Source organism: Cinclus cinclus, chromosome 23 (genome assembly GCF_963662255.1).
Source record: "Cinclus cinclus chromosome 23, bCinCin1.1, whole genome shotgun sequence".
Taxonomy (NCBI): domain Eukaryota; kingdom Metazoa; phylum Chordata; class Aves; order Passeriformes; family Cinclidae; genus Cinclus; species Cinclus cinclus.
The window spans coordinates 4318213-4336466 of NC_085068.1; the positions used below are offsets into that span (position 1 = coordinate 4318213).

At 42.6% G+C, this 18254-nt stretch overlaps 1 protein-coding gene across 1 annotated transcript; it reads left to right on the forward strand.

The window, feature by feature from the left end:
* The first annotated feature begins 8571 nt into the window (after positions 1-8571).
* LOC134052958 (arylacetamide deacetylase-like 4) lies at positions 8572-15075 on the forward strand. Its single transcript, XM_062507725.1, has 4 exons — positions 8572-8742; positions 12619-12835; positions 13552-13615; positions 14304-15075. Exons 1-4 carry the CDS (start codon positions 8572-8574, stop codon positions 15073-15075), a joined length of 1224 nt encoding a protein of 407 aa, XP_062363709.1.
* Positions 15076-18254: the final 3179 nt, after the last annotated feature.

The following is an 18254-nucleotide window of genomic DNA, read 5'->3' on the forward strand; positions in this document are numbered from 1 at the left end:
AGGACCTTCTTTTTAAGAAAGGCTCTATTCAGGGTGAGGTTGTTTTTGCTTTAGTATCTATAAATATCTACAGACGCTCTGTCCTGAGCCGGTTGCAAAGGTTGAGCTGGTCACTGCGTGTCTCTGCCCCTCTCCCGGTTTTTCACTTGGAGTGTCTGATCACAGAGCAGCAATTACGCCGTGCACTACTCCAGCTCTTACTCGTTTCTGCCTATTGCCGTGTCTGCCGCTCAGGGCCGCGGCGCTGGGGAGGTTTTATAGCCCATTAATCCTGATTGACAGTTAAAGTGTCGGGGCGATTTCACTTCTGTTCCTGGGAGTGGCTGCTGCTCTGCCCTCCCCCGCCGGCCGCCGCCGCGACACCGGCTGGTTCGGCTGGGCAGGGCCGGCAGCAGGGCCGGCAGGGCTGGATGGGCTAGATGGGGGCATCCTGGGCTAGATGGGGGCACCTTGGGCTAGATGGGGGCATCCTGGGCTAGATGGGGGCACCTTGGGCCAGCTGGGGGCACCCTGGGCCAGCTGGGGGCATCCTGGGCTAGATGGGGGCACCTTGGGCCAGCTGGGGGCACCTTGGGCCAGCTGGGGGCACCTTGGGCTAGATGGGGGCATCCTGGGCTAGATGGGGGCACCTTGGGCTAGATGGGGGCACCTTGGGCTAGATGGGGGCATCCTGGGCCAGCTGGGGGCACCTTGGGCTAGCTGTGGGCACCTTGGGCTAGATGGGGGCATCCTGGGCTAGATGGGGGCACCTTGGGCTAGATGGGGGCATCCTGGGCTAGATGGGGGCACCTTGGGCCAGCTGGGGGCACCCTGGGCCAGCTGGGGGCATCCTGGGCTAGATGGGGGCACCTTGGGCCAGCTGGGGGCATCCTGGGCCAGCTGGGGGCACCTTGGGCTAGCTGTGGGCATCCTGGGCCAGCTGGGGGCACCCTGGGCCAGCTGGGGGCACCCTGGGCTAGCTGGGGGCACCCTGGGCTAGCTGGGGGCATCCTGGGCTAGATGGGGGCACCTTGGGCCAGCTGGGGGCATCCTGGGCCAGCTGGGGGCACCTTGGGCTAGCTGTGGGCACCCTGGGCCAGCTGGGGGTATCCTGGGCCAGCTGGGGGCACCCTGGGCCAGCTGGGGGCATCCTGGGCCAGCTGGGGGCACCCTGGGCCAGCTGGGGGCACCCTGGGCTAGATGGGGGCACCCTGGGCCAGCTGGGGGCACCAGGGCCAGCTGGGGGCACCTTGGGCTAGCTGGGCTAGCTGGACCAGCTGTGGGCACCCTGGGCTAGCTGTGGGCACCCTGGGCTAGCTCTGGACACCCTGGGCCAGCTCTGGACACCCTGGGCCAGCTCTGGACACCCTGGGCCAGCTCTGGACACCCTGGGCCAGCTGTGGACACTCTGGGCTAGCTGGGGGCACCCTGGGCCAGCTGTGAGCACCTTGGGGAGACCCTGGGCATGCTGAGCACACTGGGCTTGCTGCAGGCATGCTGGGGCAACTGCAGGTACCCTGGGCCACCTGCAGGCATGGGGGGCATATGCGGGCACACCGGGCTCGCTGTGGGTATAGCGGGCTCACGCCATGCTGGGCTAGCTGCGTGCCATGCTGGGCTAGCTCCGTGCTGCCCTGGGCTCCCTTACGCTGCCTTGGGCTCCCCGCATGCTGTGCTGGGCTCAGCGCAGGAACCAAAGTGCTGTGTCCCCAAGCCAGGCAGTCCCTGCCTCCTGCCTCACCTGCATGCAGCAGAAAGGTGCCCTGGTCTGACCTGAGTCCAGGGAAAAGCAGGTCCATCCAGGAACAATCAGGGCTAAGGCTGAGTTCAAGGGAGCCACCTGCCACACACAGCTTTGACAGGGAGCTGCTTGCCCAAAGATCAGCTGGTGTGTGGAGGGCAAAGCTGCTTGCAGCCCTAGATTGCCAGCTGTGCCCAGTCTAGGCTGATGATCATCAGTGTCTAGTACCACTGGACCGGTGTTTTTCTGCTTAACGTGACAGCTCATGGATTTTCCATGCTGGAAGGTGCTTGTGTTACTGAAAACTGGGGATTTAGCAGTGGGCAGTGAAAAAGGCAGGCTCTGAATGATACAGGAAGGCTCACTCTTCAAAAAAAGGGTGGTTTCTTCCAAGACTTTTTTTTGTCCAGTGGTAAGGGCATACCCAGAAGGTCTCCCCAGCACTTCAAACTCTGCTGTAATAGGGGAAAGGGCAAGGTGTATTACAGCAGGTCCCTGGCTCTTTGCACTGTCAAGCATTAGGGAGAAAAATTACCATTTCAGTTGTACAGATTAAGCTTTTCTGAGGAGGCTGTAACTGTACATTCATGTCCAGCCAGGAGCTGTGGCAGCAATCAGAGATTACCTAAAATGCAAAGCTTTGAGGATATCAAAAGTTCTAAAGGATGTCAAACCTCAGTGTTGTTTCCACAGCTGGGCTGGAAAGAAATTCGGGTTTATAGCTGCAGGTATCACTAGGATTCATCAAAATGAATCCAGTCCACAGGTTCATTCAGGTCTGGAGCCAGATGCACTATCCTGGGAAGCCATCTAGAGGTAAACACTGGAATTAAGGGAATATTGCCCTTAAGAACATCCTCAAACTTCTTCACATCCCTAGTTACTAAAACACTAGCTCAATGGACGTTTGAATCTAAGCATCTCTGAGAGAGAGAGGTGAGTTTCCACGCTGAATCCCTTTAACAATGAACTCACTTTTCTTCTTTGGAATCAAACAGGTATTTTTGAAAGCAGGGATTCAAAGTGGCTATATGGTAAGAGCAACCAGGGTTTTTTTGTTGGCAAAAAGAAGGCAGCCGAGTTCCTGGTGCCCCCCTCTCCATTCAACAGCTATATCACACAGAGATTTTCTTAATTAAAAATATGAAAAATACCTAAACCTTGAATTTCAGCTCTGTTAAAAGTTTCAGAAAATATTTAAGGGAAAAAAGGCAATAAAATTGAGAAGAGAAACTTGCACATTTTTTACCCTTAACTGCCAGGTTACCTCATGTGAAATAAGCCATATGACTGTCACTGCATAATCACAAAGTGTCAGGAGAGAGGGTTTTGAAGAGAAGATGAAGCATCCTAACTGGAAACTGTCTGTATATACTGTCAGAATCAGTGAGTGTTCCTTAACTCACCTGCATGTGAAACAACCAGAGAATTTCCAGGGCCTGTTGGCAGCGTTTAGCACCTTGGTGTGTTTTTACAGTAATACCTCTAGAAATGCAGCTCGGGGAGGCACCTGGCATTACAATTTTCCTCTCAGTCCAGCAGCTCTGGAGGGGAGAGAGAAATTACCCAGAGAACCCAGTGTCTGGCTTAAACAGGAATGACTCAATGTCTGGACTGGGAACAAATATAACAACTTTCTGGTATGGAAACAAGGAGCAGTGTTGAAAATGAAAGGATATGAACTCCATCGAAGTTTATTTGGTTTTTTGATTCCTGAGTTCAGTCTCTTTGTGCTTAAAGCACCACAGACACATTTAAAATAGAAAACTCATCAATATTGCATGGTTAACTTGTTTAGATTTAAAGGAAATTAATTTTTAATGGAAAACATTGGCAGGTCCTTTGAAGCCAGGGGAATGGAATAATCTTGTGAACATTCATTTCATGTATTTATTTACAGATTGAATAATGATCTAAATATGTGTTTGAAGTGATTTTTTTATTCATTATGATTTTGACCTATGTACAAGGTTGCTTCTAAATTTGGACTGGGAGTTAAAAGACAGTTCTAGATATATAACATTTTTGTAACCTGTTCTTCAAATTTCATTGAAGTATGAACTATTTTACTTCTTTACTGCTTTGGATTTATCTTGAAGCAGTGGAAACTAGTAGATGCTACATTGTACAAACATAAAACAAGAAGCAAAAGCAGATTTATAGTAAAACTGTAGTTAGTGCATCTTGCGTGTAGTAAATAAAAACTATATGCAAATTACTTTAAAATTAATGTAACCCAACCAAAAAGTTAAATAGCTTTAACTATTACACATTCTATATGTGAGAGAATTAGAACTTTAGAAGTATTGTCCCTTTTGATTGCAGTTCTACTCTGAAAAGGAAATAAAAAGAAGAATATTCCAGAATTTCATCTGATTGTTTTACAGCAACCACTGCACTCTTCTTGGCAAGAGGTCTTCTTCCTAAGTGTCACCTTTACAAAACCAACATGAACTTTTATTCACAAAGTCCGTCTGTTACTGAGTCTCCCTAAACTACACTTTCATACAGAGCTGATTATTCAAAGTGTTTTAAATCCTGCAGGTACAAATGGACACTCAGCACATACCTTTGTGAAGGTGACAACAATCTGTCACATCCCAGCTGTTCTCTCTAATTATCAGTATGAAGTTGTCCCAAAGTGAATCTTGTCCATGTTTCCACTCAGAAATCCTAAACCAGCACCCTGAAACATTCCATAAACAGGCCTATTAATTCTGTGAAATTGCATCATCTTCACAATTAATTTTGCATTTTCGGTAGTTGTTTCCTACACAGACACAACGAACTATAAACAGAAAACAACAACCAACACAACAACTTTTTAAAAGCCATTTTCCTGTCACTTTTAACTATTTTTTATTCCAGTTTATGAGAGCAAGAAGGCAGTCAGGCTGTCTGGTACACAGTGGGATTCTTCAGGTGGTCCTGTGCAGGGCCTGGAGTTTGACTTGGATGATCCTTATGGATGTGTTCCAACTTGGGGTATTCTGTGATTCTATGTAATGTATTTCAGTGGTAACTCAAGCCAGTTTTGACTTCCACTTGTTGGTTTAGATTTCTGGGTTTGTCCTTGTGCAGCTTTTGGACTGCACTTAGTGTAGATTTACTCATATTCTCAATAAGAGTCATGGAAACCAATTTTTTTCTGACTTGGGGTGGCTTGAAGGAAAAAACAGCAGTGAAAAGCACATTTACCTCCAAAACAAGTTGATACACTCTCTAGACACATCACTTACATGGCAAAGCTCCATTTTTGCAGCACGATGTTACCTGGATCTATGGAGAGGCTCAGGCAGTGTCTGAATGCTCACAGTTCAAGTTACACCTGTATTTATGGGCAGAACTTGTTCACAGAGCCTTTGCAGCCAAGTTCCCACCGGCCTTGGAAGGCTGTTTGTACAAATGAGGTGGCTAAACTGCAAGAACTTTTGAAAGAAAAATGAGCTGGAAATTAAAACTTTTCTTGAGGCAAGTCTTAAAGCCATTTAGGCTAATAATTCTGTGTTTTCTACTTAAAGACACCCCCCCCCTCCCCCAGATATATTCAGTACAAACTTGGGAACACAGAGGAGCAGCTCCACAATGGAAAGGCTGTGTGACTATGGTGCCAAGTAATGCCATTCTTTTACACCAGTGCAGGGTTCTTGATCATAGACAATCTATCATGATCACAGAATAAAACTTAAACCTCCTTTGAAATAGGAAAACCTTTTGCCAACCTGATCTGGTTTTTGTTAGGTGAAGTATTGCTGTCAGATTTGGATAAATCAAGAGCTAAATTTTTGTGCTTCTTGATTTCATTCTTCCCTTGTGTTCACATTTTCCATTTGAAATGTGTCCCAGTGGTTCTGTGATTTCACACTGTCTTTCTATATACTACTAAGAGTCTGATGCTGTTGCCTTCTAAGTGGAGTTGTGCCATGAACTAAGCTCAAAGGAACCAGGTTTCTGGTTAGCTTCCAGCCTGACAGCAAAGACTCTGTGTCAGGCCTTTTACAAAAAGCTGTATTTCCATGTCTTAGGGCTTTCCCAGGGTCTTACAACAAAGCAGTGTCATGAATAAAAATATAAAAATGTCTTACTGAGTAATTCTAAATTCTAGGTGACATCCCTTTCTAGATTCAAGGAGCATAAAAATAATTGTCTTTCTAAGCAGAAAGTTTCACAGTGCTCAAAGGGGCTCTCTGGAATTCAAAGGGATGCAGCATCAACTATATGGTACTTGTTCCACTTACTGAGTTATTTTCATACATGTTGGAATTTGTCATTTCTTGTAACTGCCCTTGGTTTTCCTCACATGTCTGTGATTAGCAGCCAGATCTCTTAATATCTTGGGCTGCTTCAAGAGAATAATGTAAAAATACTACCTGTGAACAGGAATGTTTGTTATCCCGATTGAACCCAATTGACTCACCTTCTCTTTGGTGCCTTTACTCACTTTCAGGCCAGTCAATATTTACCCATTCCTTCTGACTAACTCCTCAGTCCTGCCAAAACTTCTAAGACATACAAGGAACCAGGGAAACAGAAGAATTATGTCTTTAAGGCTCTTAAAATTAGAGAAAAAGTCTTGAAATCCTACTAAGCCATCATGGCATCAATTTTGACAAAAACTGAGCAGCAAGCTATTGCCTGTAACAAGTTTGCACTGGAAACTTGTAAACTAGCTTAGGAAGGAAGTTTCAGGATAAAATATTCCTTGAATTCCTTCTAACAATGTATTTTAAAAAGAATTCCATACATGCAGTGATAACTTCTTTTCAGAGTGAGAGATTCACTAATATCTACTGAGGTAAAATAATTCAGGGCCTCTGACCGTCCAGTTTGTTTAAACTTGACATTTTACAAAGGAAGTCAAAAAGAAGATGAATGTTTGGAAGAGAATGGTGGTGTCAAAGGCAAATGATTTTGACTGGGAGGCTAGGATATGTAAGGTTAATGAACTGATGTGGGGACATAAGATTCACACTAATATCAATAAACCCCAACCTAGATATTACCTCTCAGAATATAAAAGTAGCTTTAATTTTGCTTTAGTTTACGTTGTTTTGTTTTTAAAAAATCATTCAAGTTAGTGTACTCCCACAGGTCTGGATGGAGTAAGGTTGGGAGGGGCTCAGTGAAGTGTGCTGTAACTCCACCTCAGGATGGAAAAGATCCATTATTCCCCAGCTTCGTCAGTTCATTTGCATCAGAATGGGAAAGATGACTGTGATGATAAGGTCCAGGCCTGCTGAGTTAGCTGAGAATTCCAAGTTATTACTTAAATGGATTTAATGATCTTATCCTTAACATCTTATCTATCTATCTATCTATCTATCTATCTATCTATCTATCTATCTATCTATCATCTATCTATCATCTATCTATCTATCTTAATTTTAAACCACATAACTCAATGACCTGTACTTGCTGGCCTCCACTGAAGTTAAGGATTAGACCTATTCTCTTAAGAATCCTGCCTGGTCAGTCATCATCCGGTACTTTATCTCTTATGACTCATCTTGTTTACTCATTCCACACAGCTAAATATTTTTTTTTTACCCCACTGACTAATCCACATTGAAGTTTCTTGCTCTTTTCTGTAATGCATATTTTGCATAAATGGAATTTTTCTAAGCAGATATATTTTGTCTTCTTTTTTGAAGTGTGTAAGAAAAAGTAGAAAGGATGCCTTTTTTTCAGTGCAGATCTCCCTGAGGGAATATGCTGCAGTCAAATGCAGAATCCTGTGGCTCATAAAAAGGAGTACTCCTCTTCTATGGCCATGCTTTCTATGGCCACGATTACAAGCTTTTATGCTTTTTTTAAATGGAGTATTGGGGAGATTAGTGGGGATAAAGAAATGTTTTAGTATTCAGAGGAAAACCATGGCGTGTATTGCTTATGTCAAGCTGAGCTAATGCTTGTTTGCTTTTTAATGTTTTTCGTGTTATCCAAACAAGTTTTGTCCAGTGGCATGGTGGACAGAAATACACAGAGTTACACTCGGTGACTCATTCCTGCAAGTTCCATCAACTCCTTCGGTGCAAGCTTTTGGATATGCTCTGATCACACCTGAATTACAACCATGGAATGGATAACACAGAGTCATCTTGGAAAACATAGCGAAATATGGAGTTTTAAAGATATCAAAGTCTTTTCTTTTGAAACAATCAGCACAGAGTGTTAGGGCCAAAATTCACCAAGTCAAGGAGAAGTTTCCCTGTGCTAGCAGTGCATTATTGGTGAGCACAGAGCCCCTTGCTGCACACATAGACCTGTCAGTTATTTGCCCTTAGGCTGGCAAATAACTGACAGGTCTATGTGGATTTCCAAAAGCAAACTCCTTGATACTGAGTTCAGAATGCCTTTTCTAACTCTTCTGGCCAGCTGTCTGCCTCAGCAAGTGAGCACGGGAAAAGATGAGCACTGAGCAAAAAGCCTTGGAATCATCCTTCAGACCTATTCCAAGAGCAGAACCACTGCAATTCCTGACCATGCAGAGTGGAGTCCAGTATGGCCACTCTTCCTTAGGCCCCTAGACACTCACTGGTACACTTGCAAAACATCCCAGAGAGCTTTCCAGGCCCATAAAATAGATTAAAAAATATAAAGCCCATTTGCAATTTTGGAATATACAGAGGAATGGTGTTACCTGGAAGTGACTGCGCTACGTATGAGCCTGAATCATGCCAAGTGCAGTTGTCACAGGCGGATGTTTGCAGGCTTCCAGCACCTGTCAGCCCTGCCCAAAGGAGAAGGACAGGGGGAATTTGGTATGCAGATTACTTCTTCGTGGACTCAGTCTGGAGGATATAAATACTGACAGAATCATATCAAACAGTAATTATTCCCACCAAAGAACAATGGAATCTTACTATATTGTGGTTTTCATAACAGGAATTTTAGTTGCTTTTGTATTGATGGTTTTAATTGCAACTGATCGTAATTTCTTCAAGGAAGAGATTCCTCCTGATGTTGACCAGCCAGCAAAGCTCCGCTTTTATCACCGTATGTACACTCTGATGGAAATTCTGGTGAGTTTATCATGCTCTGGAATACTGGGATTTTCAGAAAAGGAAAGACCTGAGTATGAAGATATGCATCTAAATACTGCAACTGCATGCAATGGGAAGCAAACAGTAACAGATTTAAAGGCCAAAGGTTAATTTGGTTTCTGTTACCATATATAAAGCAGCCAGGATGAGGTGAGTTCTTTCAATGCTGACATGTCCATTCATATGCTGCAATTGTATATTTCTATAATGAAATGACTGGTCCTGTGGAAGACAGGAGGGCGGTTGATATAATTTACATGAATAATAATAACCCAAATTTCTATGTCTAAATGCACTCTGATATATGTAAGGCAATTTCCTAAATTCTGAGCTATTTGCAGTAATTTTCCCACCTTTGTTTCTGTTCTTATTCTGCAGTGACTGAATTACAGAGTCCTAGTTAAATACCATAGAATCAGGTAGGTGGAAGACACCTCCAGAAGTCATCTGATTGAACCTTCTGCCAAAGCAGGTTTAGGCCTGTTATCAGTTATTATCTAAGTACCTGTAAGCCAGACCCACTGTGGGCTTTGCCATCACAGAAAGAAACAGCTTTCACCCAAAAACTTTCAAAATAGGCAACAGGAGCAGGAGCAGTCTAAGCCAGTAGGAGCAGTCTAAGCCCTGTCATGTCTGGCACGTAACATGTCAAAGCCTGCAGGAAAATCAGAGTGGTTTCTTTGATGTTTATGTGAAGCTCACCTCAATCCTCTAATTCCCAGTTATACAGAAAGAACACAGGAACTTGGGCCCACATCCTGAGAGGTGATTTGGGCCATTACAGTCTATTAAAGACTTAGGTGGGTTGCTTGAATGTACACAGCAGCATTCACCAAATCCAGTGGTTGTCCCTGATTCTCCAGTAAATTTTTCTGCCTTATCTGCCATGAAAGAAGAGGCTGCTGTCCTTGCATATCTCACACTGCTATTTGTGTTAGGTTGTATGTAAACTTAATATAATAATATGACAGTAATATTATAATAGGACAATGTCATTAAATTCTCCAATTTCCCTACTTGGTGGGTGAAAAGATTCTTTCAGGTGACACTTTTAACCCATTTGCACAGCTTTTACATAAGTGCATATGCTCTTTACATTGAGAATATGTTCCCTAAACTTCAGCTTCCTTTTTCTGAGTAGTTTTAAAGATGCATTTCACCACTTGCTATGCATTGAATCCACTCACCTGTTTTTCTTTCAAAAGCCTTTAGTCATCTGCTGATACTTTGGGTGAATTTCTGGTTTATTTTTTTGCTCAGAGGAGCAGCCCTCACAGTAAGGACTTACTAAGGTTTCTTAATAAGTGCATAATGCTCTGTGTATGACGTGTGCAATTAACTTCTCCTGCTCATCCTGGTGAATGCTGCTCTTCCTGTGCCATCAAGCTGTGCTGCCACTGTGCCAGTGATGTGCCTGTACTGTATGCTCCTGTAAAAACCTCTTTTCCCACAATACAGGACAGTCTTTTCCTCTCTTCTTCCACCTTACTTGCAATGTCTTAGAAAAGCTGCAGCACCAGATGAGTGTCAGAAGGTATACACATGATGCTCCTGCTGCATCTGTCCTCATCCCCTGTCATGACAAGATTAATGACCATGTAAAATGGAAGAGATGAGAGGAAGCCTCCTGGCTTTTGTTTTAAACTACTTAGTTTAATCTCTGTTCAGACTAACTGTGCATATTGCATCTGTGATATGAAGCTTTGATGATAATTACTGTGGTTGGAAAAGCACGCTTCAGAGTAACTGACAAAAAGACTGTCTGATGTAGTCCTAAAGTCCATAAAGCTCAGATTGAGAGGGTTTTGCTGCTTTTGGTATGTGATTTTGTAATTATTTTAAAGTACAAATCTGGTCCCCATATGATCTTCCACATAAAAAAACTGTTGGTGCCAGAATTTAGGTGTTCCAGCAAATAGTTTTTCAAAGACTGCGTTTCACAAGAAAAGCTGACATGCTCTTTTTCATAAACATATGCACATTTTAGAACCTGGTTTATGTAACACATTTCACCTACTAACACTGATCACATCTGTCTAGAAATAGGCAAACCTTTTAGGTTTTAAATGTACTGCTATAGGTTCTGAAGTATTTCCTAACTATTGATTAAGAAGTTTTTTGACAGAGTACATACCAATTTCCCTCTTTCTCCTTCACGACAGTGTTTCCCCTGCATTTGGAGTTGCCTCTGTGACATCAGGAACTCCTAAGACAAGGCAAGGAAAGAGAATATTTAGATAGGATGCTCTCATACCAAGTTTATCGTGTATATTAGTGTCATCTGAAAGCCCTGAAAAACTTCAAGGATGTTAGAACATTCAAATGAGATTACATGGCAATTCTGCCAGCTTCAAACATTCCAAAACCATAAATCTGACAGAAGAACTGACTTAAGAGTCATGAGAGTTTTGAAAATTGCTGCTGGGAGATTAGATTCACCCTGTGGTTTCTGCCATCATTGTACTCAGTTTTCCCCTTTGCCATGATACCCTAAGATGTGCTTTTTCAAATGCAAGGCAAGAACTGTGCCCATCCATTTGTCTCTTAAACTACCCTATGTACTGCTGGCATTGGTGGCAGAGCGTTATGAAAAAACTCCAGATCATCACTGGATTCCCACCTCTGTTGCTAACTGATTTTCTCCCTCTTCCATGGCTCATGGCAATTTCATTTATTACTCCTCACCCAACTTGTTTATTGTAGACTGGTGTAGATTATTGGGAAGAAAGAATCTGTGATACACAGGTTGAAAAAAACAATTTACACAAGCAGAGCTGGTCTTCAGTTTGTAAGGAATTGATACAGAGACTTCTTTGGCTTAGAAAAGAACAACAATACAATTTTCAAATGGCTTGTGATGACTGTCATCATTCCAGAAGAATGAATTACTGTAGTCCAGAAGGGCATTCAAGTCCCCATGTAATAGGAAGGGAAATGTTGTTCTAGCAGGAAATATATCCAGTACAACATGTGTTCAAAGGAGGATTTCAGTGTTATATTTAGACTATCTTAATTATCAGCAGTTGACTGGTCATGGATAAGGCCATTGAACAAATCTTCCCTGTCTTCAGAATATCTGTTTTTTTGCTGATTAGATGTAAAAACTGACTGCAGGGTCATTTATGAACAGCTGTGAGATCTTGAAAAAGGCAGTGGTTTCACTAATGGAGGAGGAGATAATATTCAGAACCATTTTCATCAGTTCCTCACTTGGGCCAGCAGCCCCTCAGTAATGATTATAGACACAATGATTTTCTTACAGCTTGTTCTCACTGACCCATGGCAGGAACATGACCCAGCACTGTTAAGTCACCAAGTCTTGCCCACAGACTGGCCTGTGTATTCTTCCCCCAGTATGATAAACCTGTCATGAGAGGGACATTTTCATCTCAACCTTAAATTTTAAATGAGGCATCTGAAGTACAGTTTATCATGGAGATGAACAGATACCTCCAAAGCATGATTTAGCACACCCAGAACTGGAACCATCCCCAAGAAATTCCTCTTCCTATTCATTCATTAGGAAAGGAGCCTCAGGCCTCCCAGCTTCCACACCTGAGCAAATGCCTGTTGTTACCTGTGGTAAATCCAGATCACAGGAACTAGAAGGTATTTATATAAGACATTTAATGGAAAAAGTATTACAACAGTCTTCCTGCAATCACAAAGATGTACATTTTCATGTTCTTAACTGAAATTCCAAAGACAGTTATTTGTGGGAATACTAAAAACTAGCAAATAACCAACCCAATTATGCTGAAGACAGTGTAGGAAAAAGTAGCTTGTGGCCTCTGTGAAGTGGGAAGACTTGTATTCCCTACAGTAATTTCTCAATTTCCTGTTCTATCTATCTAGGCAAAGATCTTAAACCACTTGGGTATCACAGAGGAGCACACACTTACCAGGCTGATCATGGATGGACTCCCAGCATGCTGGGATTCCCAGCTCTCCATTAAGGATCTGCATTTTGATGGGGTACCCGTGAGGATTTACCTCCCAAGAAAACCATCTGCAAGCAAACGGAGAGGAGTCATCTTCATCCATGGAGGATGTGGAATTTTCGGAAGCATCAGTAAGGAACTGAAAGAGAAAATGTGACTATTTAGCTTTGTTAACTGCCTGTTTTTAAAAACTCCTGAGTGAAGTGACTGAAGCTTAGTTTGAGAGACTGGAGGTAGAAAGCACTCAGTGCTTATTTTTAATTTTTTAAACTCTCTAATCTGCACTTATTTAGTATTCAAATTATTTTTATAGGATATAGTACTCTTTATCATAGAACCATTTAGGATCATAAAACGGTTGGGGTGGAAGTGGCCTTAAATACAATCTTCTTCCACCTCCTGCCACGGGCAGGGACATCTTTCAGTATCCCAGGTTGCTCCAACCCCCATCCAACCTGGCCTTGGACCCTTTCAGGGATGAGACAGCCACAGCTTCTCTGGGAACTCTGTGCCAGGGTCTCAACACCCTCATAATAAAAATGTGTTCCTTACATGCAAACAAATGCTATCCTCTCTCAATTTAAAACCACTGCCCATTCTTTCTTAGTTATAATCATAATAATTCCTTATTTTCCACACAGATCAATGATCTCTCTAAATGTGTGAACTACACAGCAACTTGTGATGCCCAAAGTCTGGATTATTTTATCCTACAGAAAATTTGGGTACTCACTAAATAGCCAAGGGACTGACAAGCTATTGCAGTAATATGTCATAAAAGAATAAGGGACAATATTGACTGAAGTTTTCTAAGATGTTAATTAATTCAACAACATTTGTTCTTCAGGAAGTTATGAACGAATATGCCGGTACATAGCCAGAAAATCTGATTCAGTGGTTGTGTCTCTTGGGTAAGTAAGATTCAACCAGTGCTAATCCCAGAATCTGAGAACTCTGCTGCTTTCCCCCCTGCTTCCCACACACCCCTGAATTTACATTTATTTGAATATAAGAAAAGAAACTGGGCTCTAGTGCTGTCTTCCCCACACTGCTGTTCTGTGGGAGCAAGCGTGTTCCATGGAATGGCAATGGAAATACCTGAGCCAGGCTGGGAGTCACAGGTTTGTTCATTGTACATCACTACCACCACAGAAATCATTACTTTTGCTTGATAATAACAAATTAAAAGCCAAATATCTGATTTTAATAATTGAGGGGAGCATTTAAAATCATGTGGGATGATTTTAAAGAGTAAATAATGAGTCTAAAATTTGATATTTTTCAAAACCAGCATGGGCCACTGCTTCCTATAAAAAGATGTTTTGATTATGGAAAATACATGGTGGTATAAAAAAACCCTTCATTTCCAACAAATTCTTCCATGAAAAAGTTTACTGTTAAGGGATTTTATTAAATTGGGAGGAATTGGTTTTGAGAAGGAAGGGGAGGAAAAGTTTTTCCAGTTTGCTTCAGCATGTAAAAACTTTAAACCAGATATAATTAATGATGTAATTAATATTGGTTCAGGGGCGTTTTTGCATGAGATGTATTTCAGACAAGACAGAATGTGTAACACAGGCTGCCTTTTGCACCCGTCAGGTATCATTTAGCACCTGAGCACAAGTATCCAGCCCAAACTCTGGAATGTCTCACTGCTACCGTGCACTTCCTGAGGACTGCAGAGACCTACGGGGTGGATGCCGCTCGGGTTATTGTTTGTGGGGACAGTGTAGGGGGCACATTCACTGCCAGTGTTTGCCAAGAACTAAGGCACAGGACAGATATCCCAAAGATCCGTGCCCAGGTGCTGATCTATCCATTTCTCCAAGCACTGAGCTTCAATCTGCCATCTCACCAGAAAAATGCTGCCATTGCCTTCCTGTCCCGGGAGCGCACAGTCCATTTTATTCTCAAATACCTGAATAAGGATTGCTCCCTGAAGGAACCAATTCTGGCTGGTTCTCATGTTCCTGAGAGTACAAACTTGAAATATAGGAAATGGATAAACCCAGATCTTATTCCAGACGTGTTTAAACTGGGCTATAAACCACCACTCCCCACTTTGTTTTTACCTCGAGTTCATGAAGAAGTGCAAGAACTGTTTGAGCCCTGGGTCTCCCCACTGTTGGCAGAGGATGCTGTTGTTTGTGGCCTCCCTGACAGCTGTATTGTCACCTGTGAGCACGATGTGCTCAGGGATGAGGGACTGTTGTACAAGAAACGCTTAGAGGACAACAATGTACATGTGACCTGGCACCATGTGGAAAAAGGCTTTCACGGTGCTCTGGGACTTTTTGGATATGGTATTTTCTCTTTCCCATCATCAAGTACAATTATGAACCATGTTGTAGACTTTGTAATATGCTATTAAATAATTTTCTTGCATACAGTACACTGGTATTTAGAAAGAGTGTGATTCAATTAACTGTTTACCAGCTGTTTGTCCATTAGAATCAAGGCGAGAACTTACAACATTAGCATGGTCTGCAGAATTCTGATTTTTACTTGCTATTATTTAGGAATGTGATGTTTAGAGGTTTTATGTAAGTTTGCTTTGATGTTCTCTTATGGCATTGTAAGAATTTTTGTTGTCTTCATATGTCAAAGAATAAAAACTCATAATAATAAAAAACATTCTAAATGTGTAAGTAAGAACTGCATGCATTGTGTGAGTAATTAGCCATGAGCACACACATGCCCACCTAATGCCCCCAAAATCAGCATGGCAATACCTCTGGAGAGTGGAGATTCCTTCCCTACCTCAGGGGTGAGCTGTAATCACCATCAGAGTGTCTGTACAGACAAACAATAGCTTTGCATTTATGTTTAAAACCTGAGGGAAGGAACTGGATGTACATACAAACCTGATTTTAAAGAGAAATGGGGGACACGTAGGTTGGTACAGCTCACACCCTGCTCGAGATGGGTACCAGGAGGTACCGGAGACTGCAGCAGAGATGAAGTGAGGGAGAACTGCTCAAAAGTAACTGAATATCCTCTATATTATATTCTATGAAGTTCCTTTCTGAGCAGCATTTGATTGTATTCAGCTTCCCTGGCTTTTGGGGAGAAAGGATGTAAACAGCATGGAACCTGCCAAATAATATCTGTGGATTTCCAAAGCCAAAGAAAACCCTGAGCTCGATTGTTATATTGCTGTAATTGTTATATTGTTTATTAGGAGAGATCCACCCTTGCTAAACACAGATCCAAAGATAATTGCCATTGCATAGCAAGACAGCTGGGCACGCAACACCTAGGAATTGTAAAATGTTTAACTGTTGTGCAACCACCTTGCCTTTGTGACATCCATGCACACGACTGTGGAAAGAGGTTAGTACTTGTCTACTGTGCCAGGCAAACTGTGAGTAGGAAGAAGGCAGTGGGCTGAATGTTCTGTGTTGTCACCACGTTAATGAATGCTGATGACAGGTGAACTGGTTCACATCTCTGCAGCAAGTCGCTACTTGAGGGTTCTCATTCTCCAGTCCCTCTCAGCAAAATGAAATTACATTTCTTCACGCTCTGTTGACACAACAGAGTTTATTTGTTTCATTTTTTCCTGTTGCAGGCATAGCAATTTGCTCTTCAAGCAAAGAAATGCTTCCAGGGGCAAATAATGTCGTAGTTCCAAATGTTCACTCTTTGAAGACTTCAGGATCTGCCTTGGTTACGAAGACAAAGGTTGGGTTAACCAGCTCACACATTGGGAAGTCTGTATCTGCTATGAAAGCCTTGCAAGAAGTTGAATGACATTGGAGAAGTTGGAGAACGTTGGCAAGTGCCAGAACTGAGGAGGTCTGTACAATCCACCTTGTATCTTGTAAGTTATGGCATGGTCACAGATGATCTCATACTATTTTACACAGTTCAGTGCACCATTATACTCCTTGTCAGTTCAGCTACCCAATTTCTCTCCTTTATCAGACTGGAATTATCCCTCGTTTATGAGTCAATGTCCAGACTTGACACTGATCTACTCCTGGGATTTTTCCATAGTCCTTTATCCATTGGTCTTTAATTTACTACAATTAGTAACAAATTTAGCTTTATAATATGTCAGCAGCATTATTACTTCTCTTGAACATGTTTTAATCATGGGCTATAACCACTGAGTGCAGATGGGTAAGCACAGAACAGCAAGTGCTGAAATAATGTATTCTTTGTTTAATCATGACTCCCAGATTTTCTAAACTTTAAGAAATCACAGGATCTTACTGTCTCCATGGAACTTCCTGTACTTTATTTAATTAATTTAATTAATTACAGATCTGCTATGTGTCTCTTGCATTGCTAAGATAGAATGCTTGAAGTCATTCTTACAGTCCCCAAAGAATGGCATTTTCAAGTACAAATTTTAAAAAAATCAATTACAAAACATAATGACAGTCAATGCCACCTACAGAATTATGGGCACCAAAGTAATTCCTCAAGGAAAAGCCCAGCTCCTGTTCAAGTTCAGGTTTCCAGCACCAGATGGCTCTCATGCTCTGCAGAACCCAAAAGGAGCTCATTGGATCACACAGCACTTTCTCTGGAATGTTTCCCAGTATCCCAGTACAGGCTTCCATTTACAGTGAGTTCTGTTGCCAGCTGATCAGCACCATGATCCAATGTTTTACAGTCCTTCCCCTTGCATGTGCACCCATATCACAGAAAAAGAACAAGGAATGACAAGATTTTGGGCCCGGACATTACACTTTTCACTGGAAATTAATAAGCAAGGGGGTCCCTGGTGTAGGAGAAAATAGGGCTTTGGCCTGTTCTATCCCCTGCTCTGTCTCACAGGAGCAGAGACAAGGTCAAAAAGTTATCACAAGCTAAAGAGAGCATTTGTTTGAAAGATCATTTAGGGAATGGTTTTCTCCATCCTGGGCCTCAAGCTTGTGAATTGCTGAGACTAAACTTACACAGTATTAAGTACTACTCTGTACCTGCAATGCCCAAAGGGAAAAACTTCCCCATGACTTCAGAAACCAACTTAGTTTGTTTCTTCGACAGCTTCCAGCACATCCAGGCTCTGTGTGGAGCCCCTGGGGGTGCTGCGATGTCCAGACCTTGTAAACGTGCCCAAACCAGTCCAACACTTGCCAGCTGTTGGTGAATTGGCACCAAAAAGATTTAGAACACAGAAGAACATCAGGTGGTAAGAACTGCAGTACAAAGGATCTGTCACAGGTGTCAAGAGCCTTCTTAGATCCCCAGAGGGGCCAAATCTGGTAGGTTTACTTAGACCACACCTCACCCACTGGGACAGCACAGTTTAGCATAGGCTAATTAATTACTTTCACTATTAAACTCTGAAGAAGGGAGCTGCAATTGTATTTTGTGCAACAGTATTTCCCAATGCTCTCGTCTGAGCTGTAAGAAAGCTGAACCCTCTGTGCACCTTTGTCCTGATGGGTTTGAATTCACCACCACCATTTCCCAAGAGTGTCCCAATCCCCAGGCAATGTTCCTTTCACCAAAATCCCTTATCAAGATGGGCATCAATTGCCATTATCCAGAAGGATAAACAAAAAGGAATCTGATTTTACATTTAGCATACAA

Coding starts and splice junctions, on each gene's coding strand:
- LOC134052958 (XM_062507725.1), top strand. CDS start 8,572: ATGGAATCTTACTATATTGTGGTTTTCATAACAGGAATTTTAGTTGCT. Junction 12,836..13,551: donor TGGAATTTTCGGAAGCATCA/GTAAGGAACTGA, acceptor TTTGTTCTTCAG/GAAGTTATGAACGAATATGC. Junction 13,616..14,303: donor TCAGTGGTTGTGTCTCTTGG/GTAAGTAAGATT, acceptor TGCACCCGTCAG/GTATCATTTAGCACCTGAGC.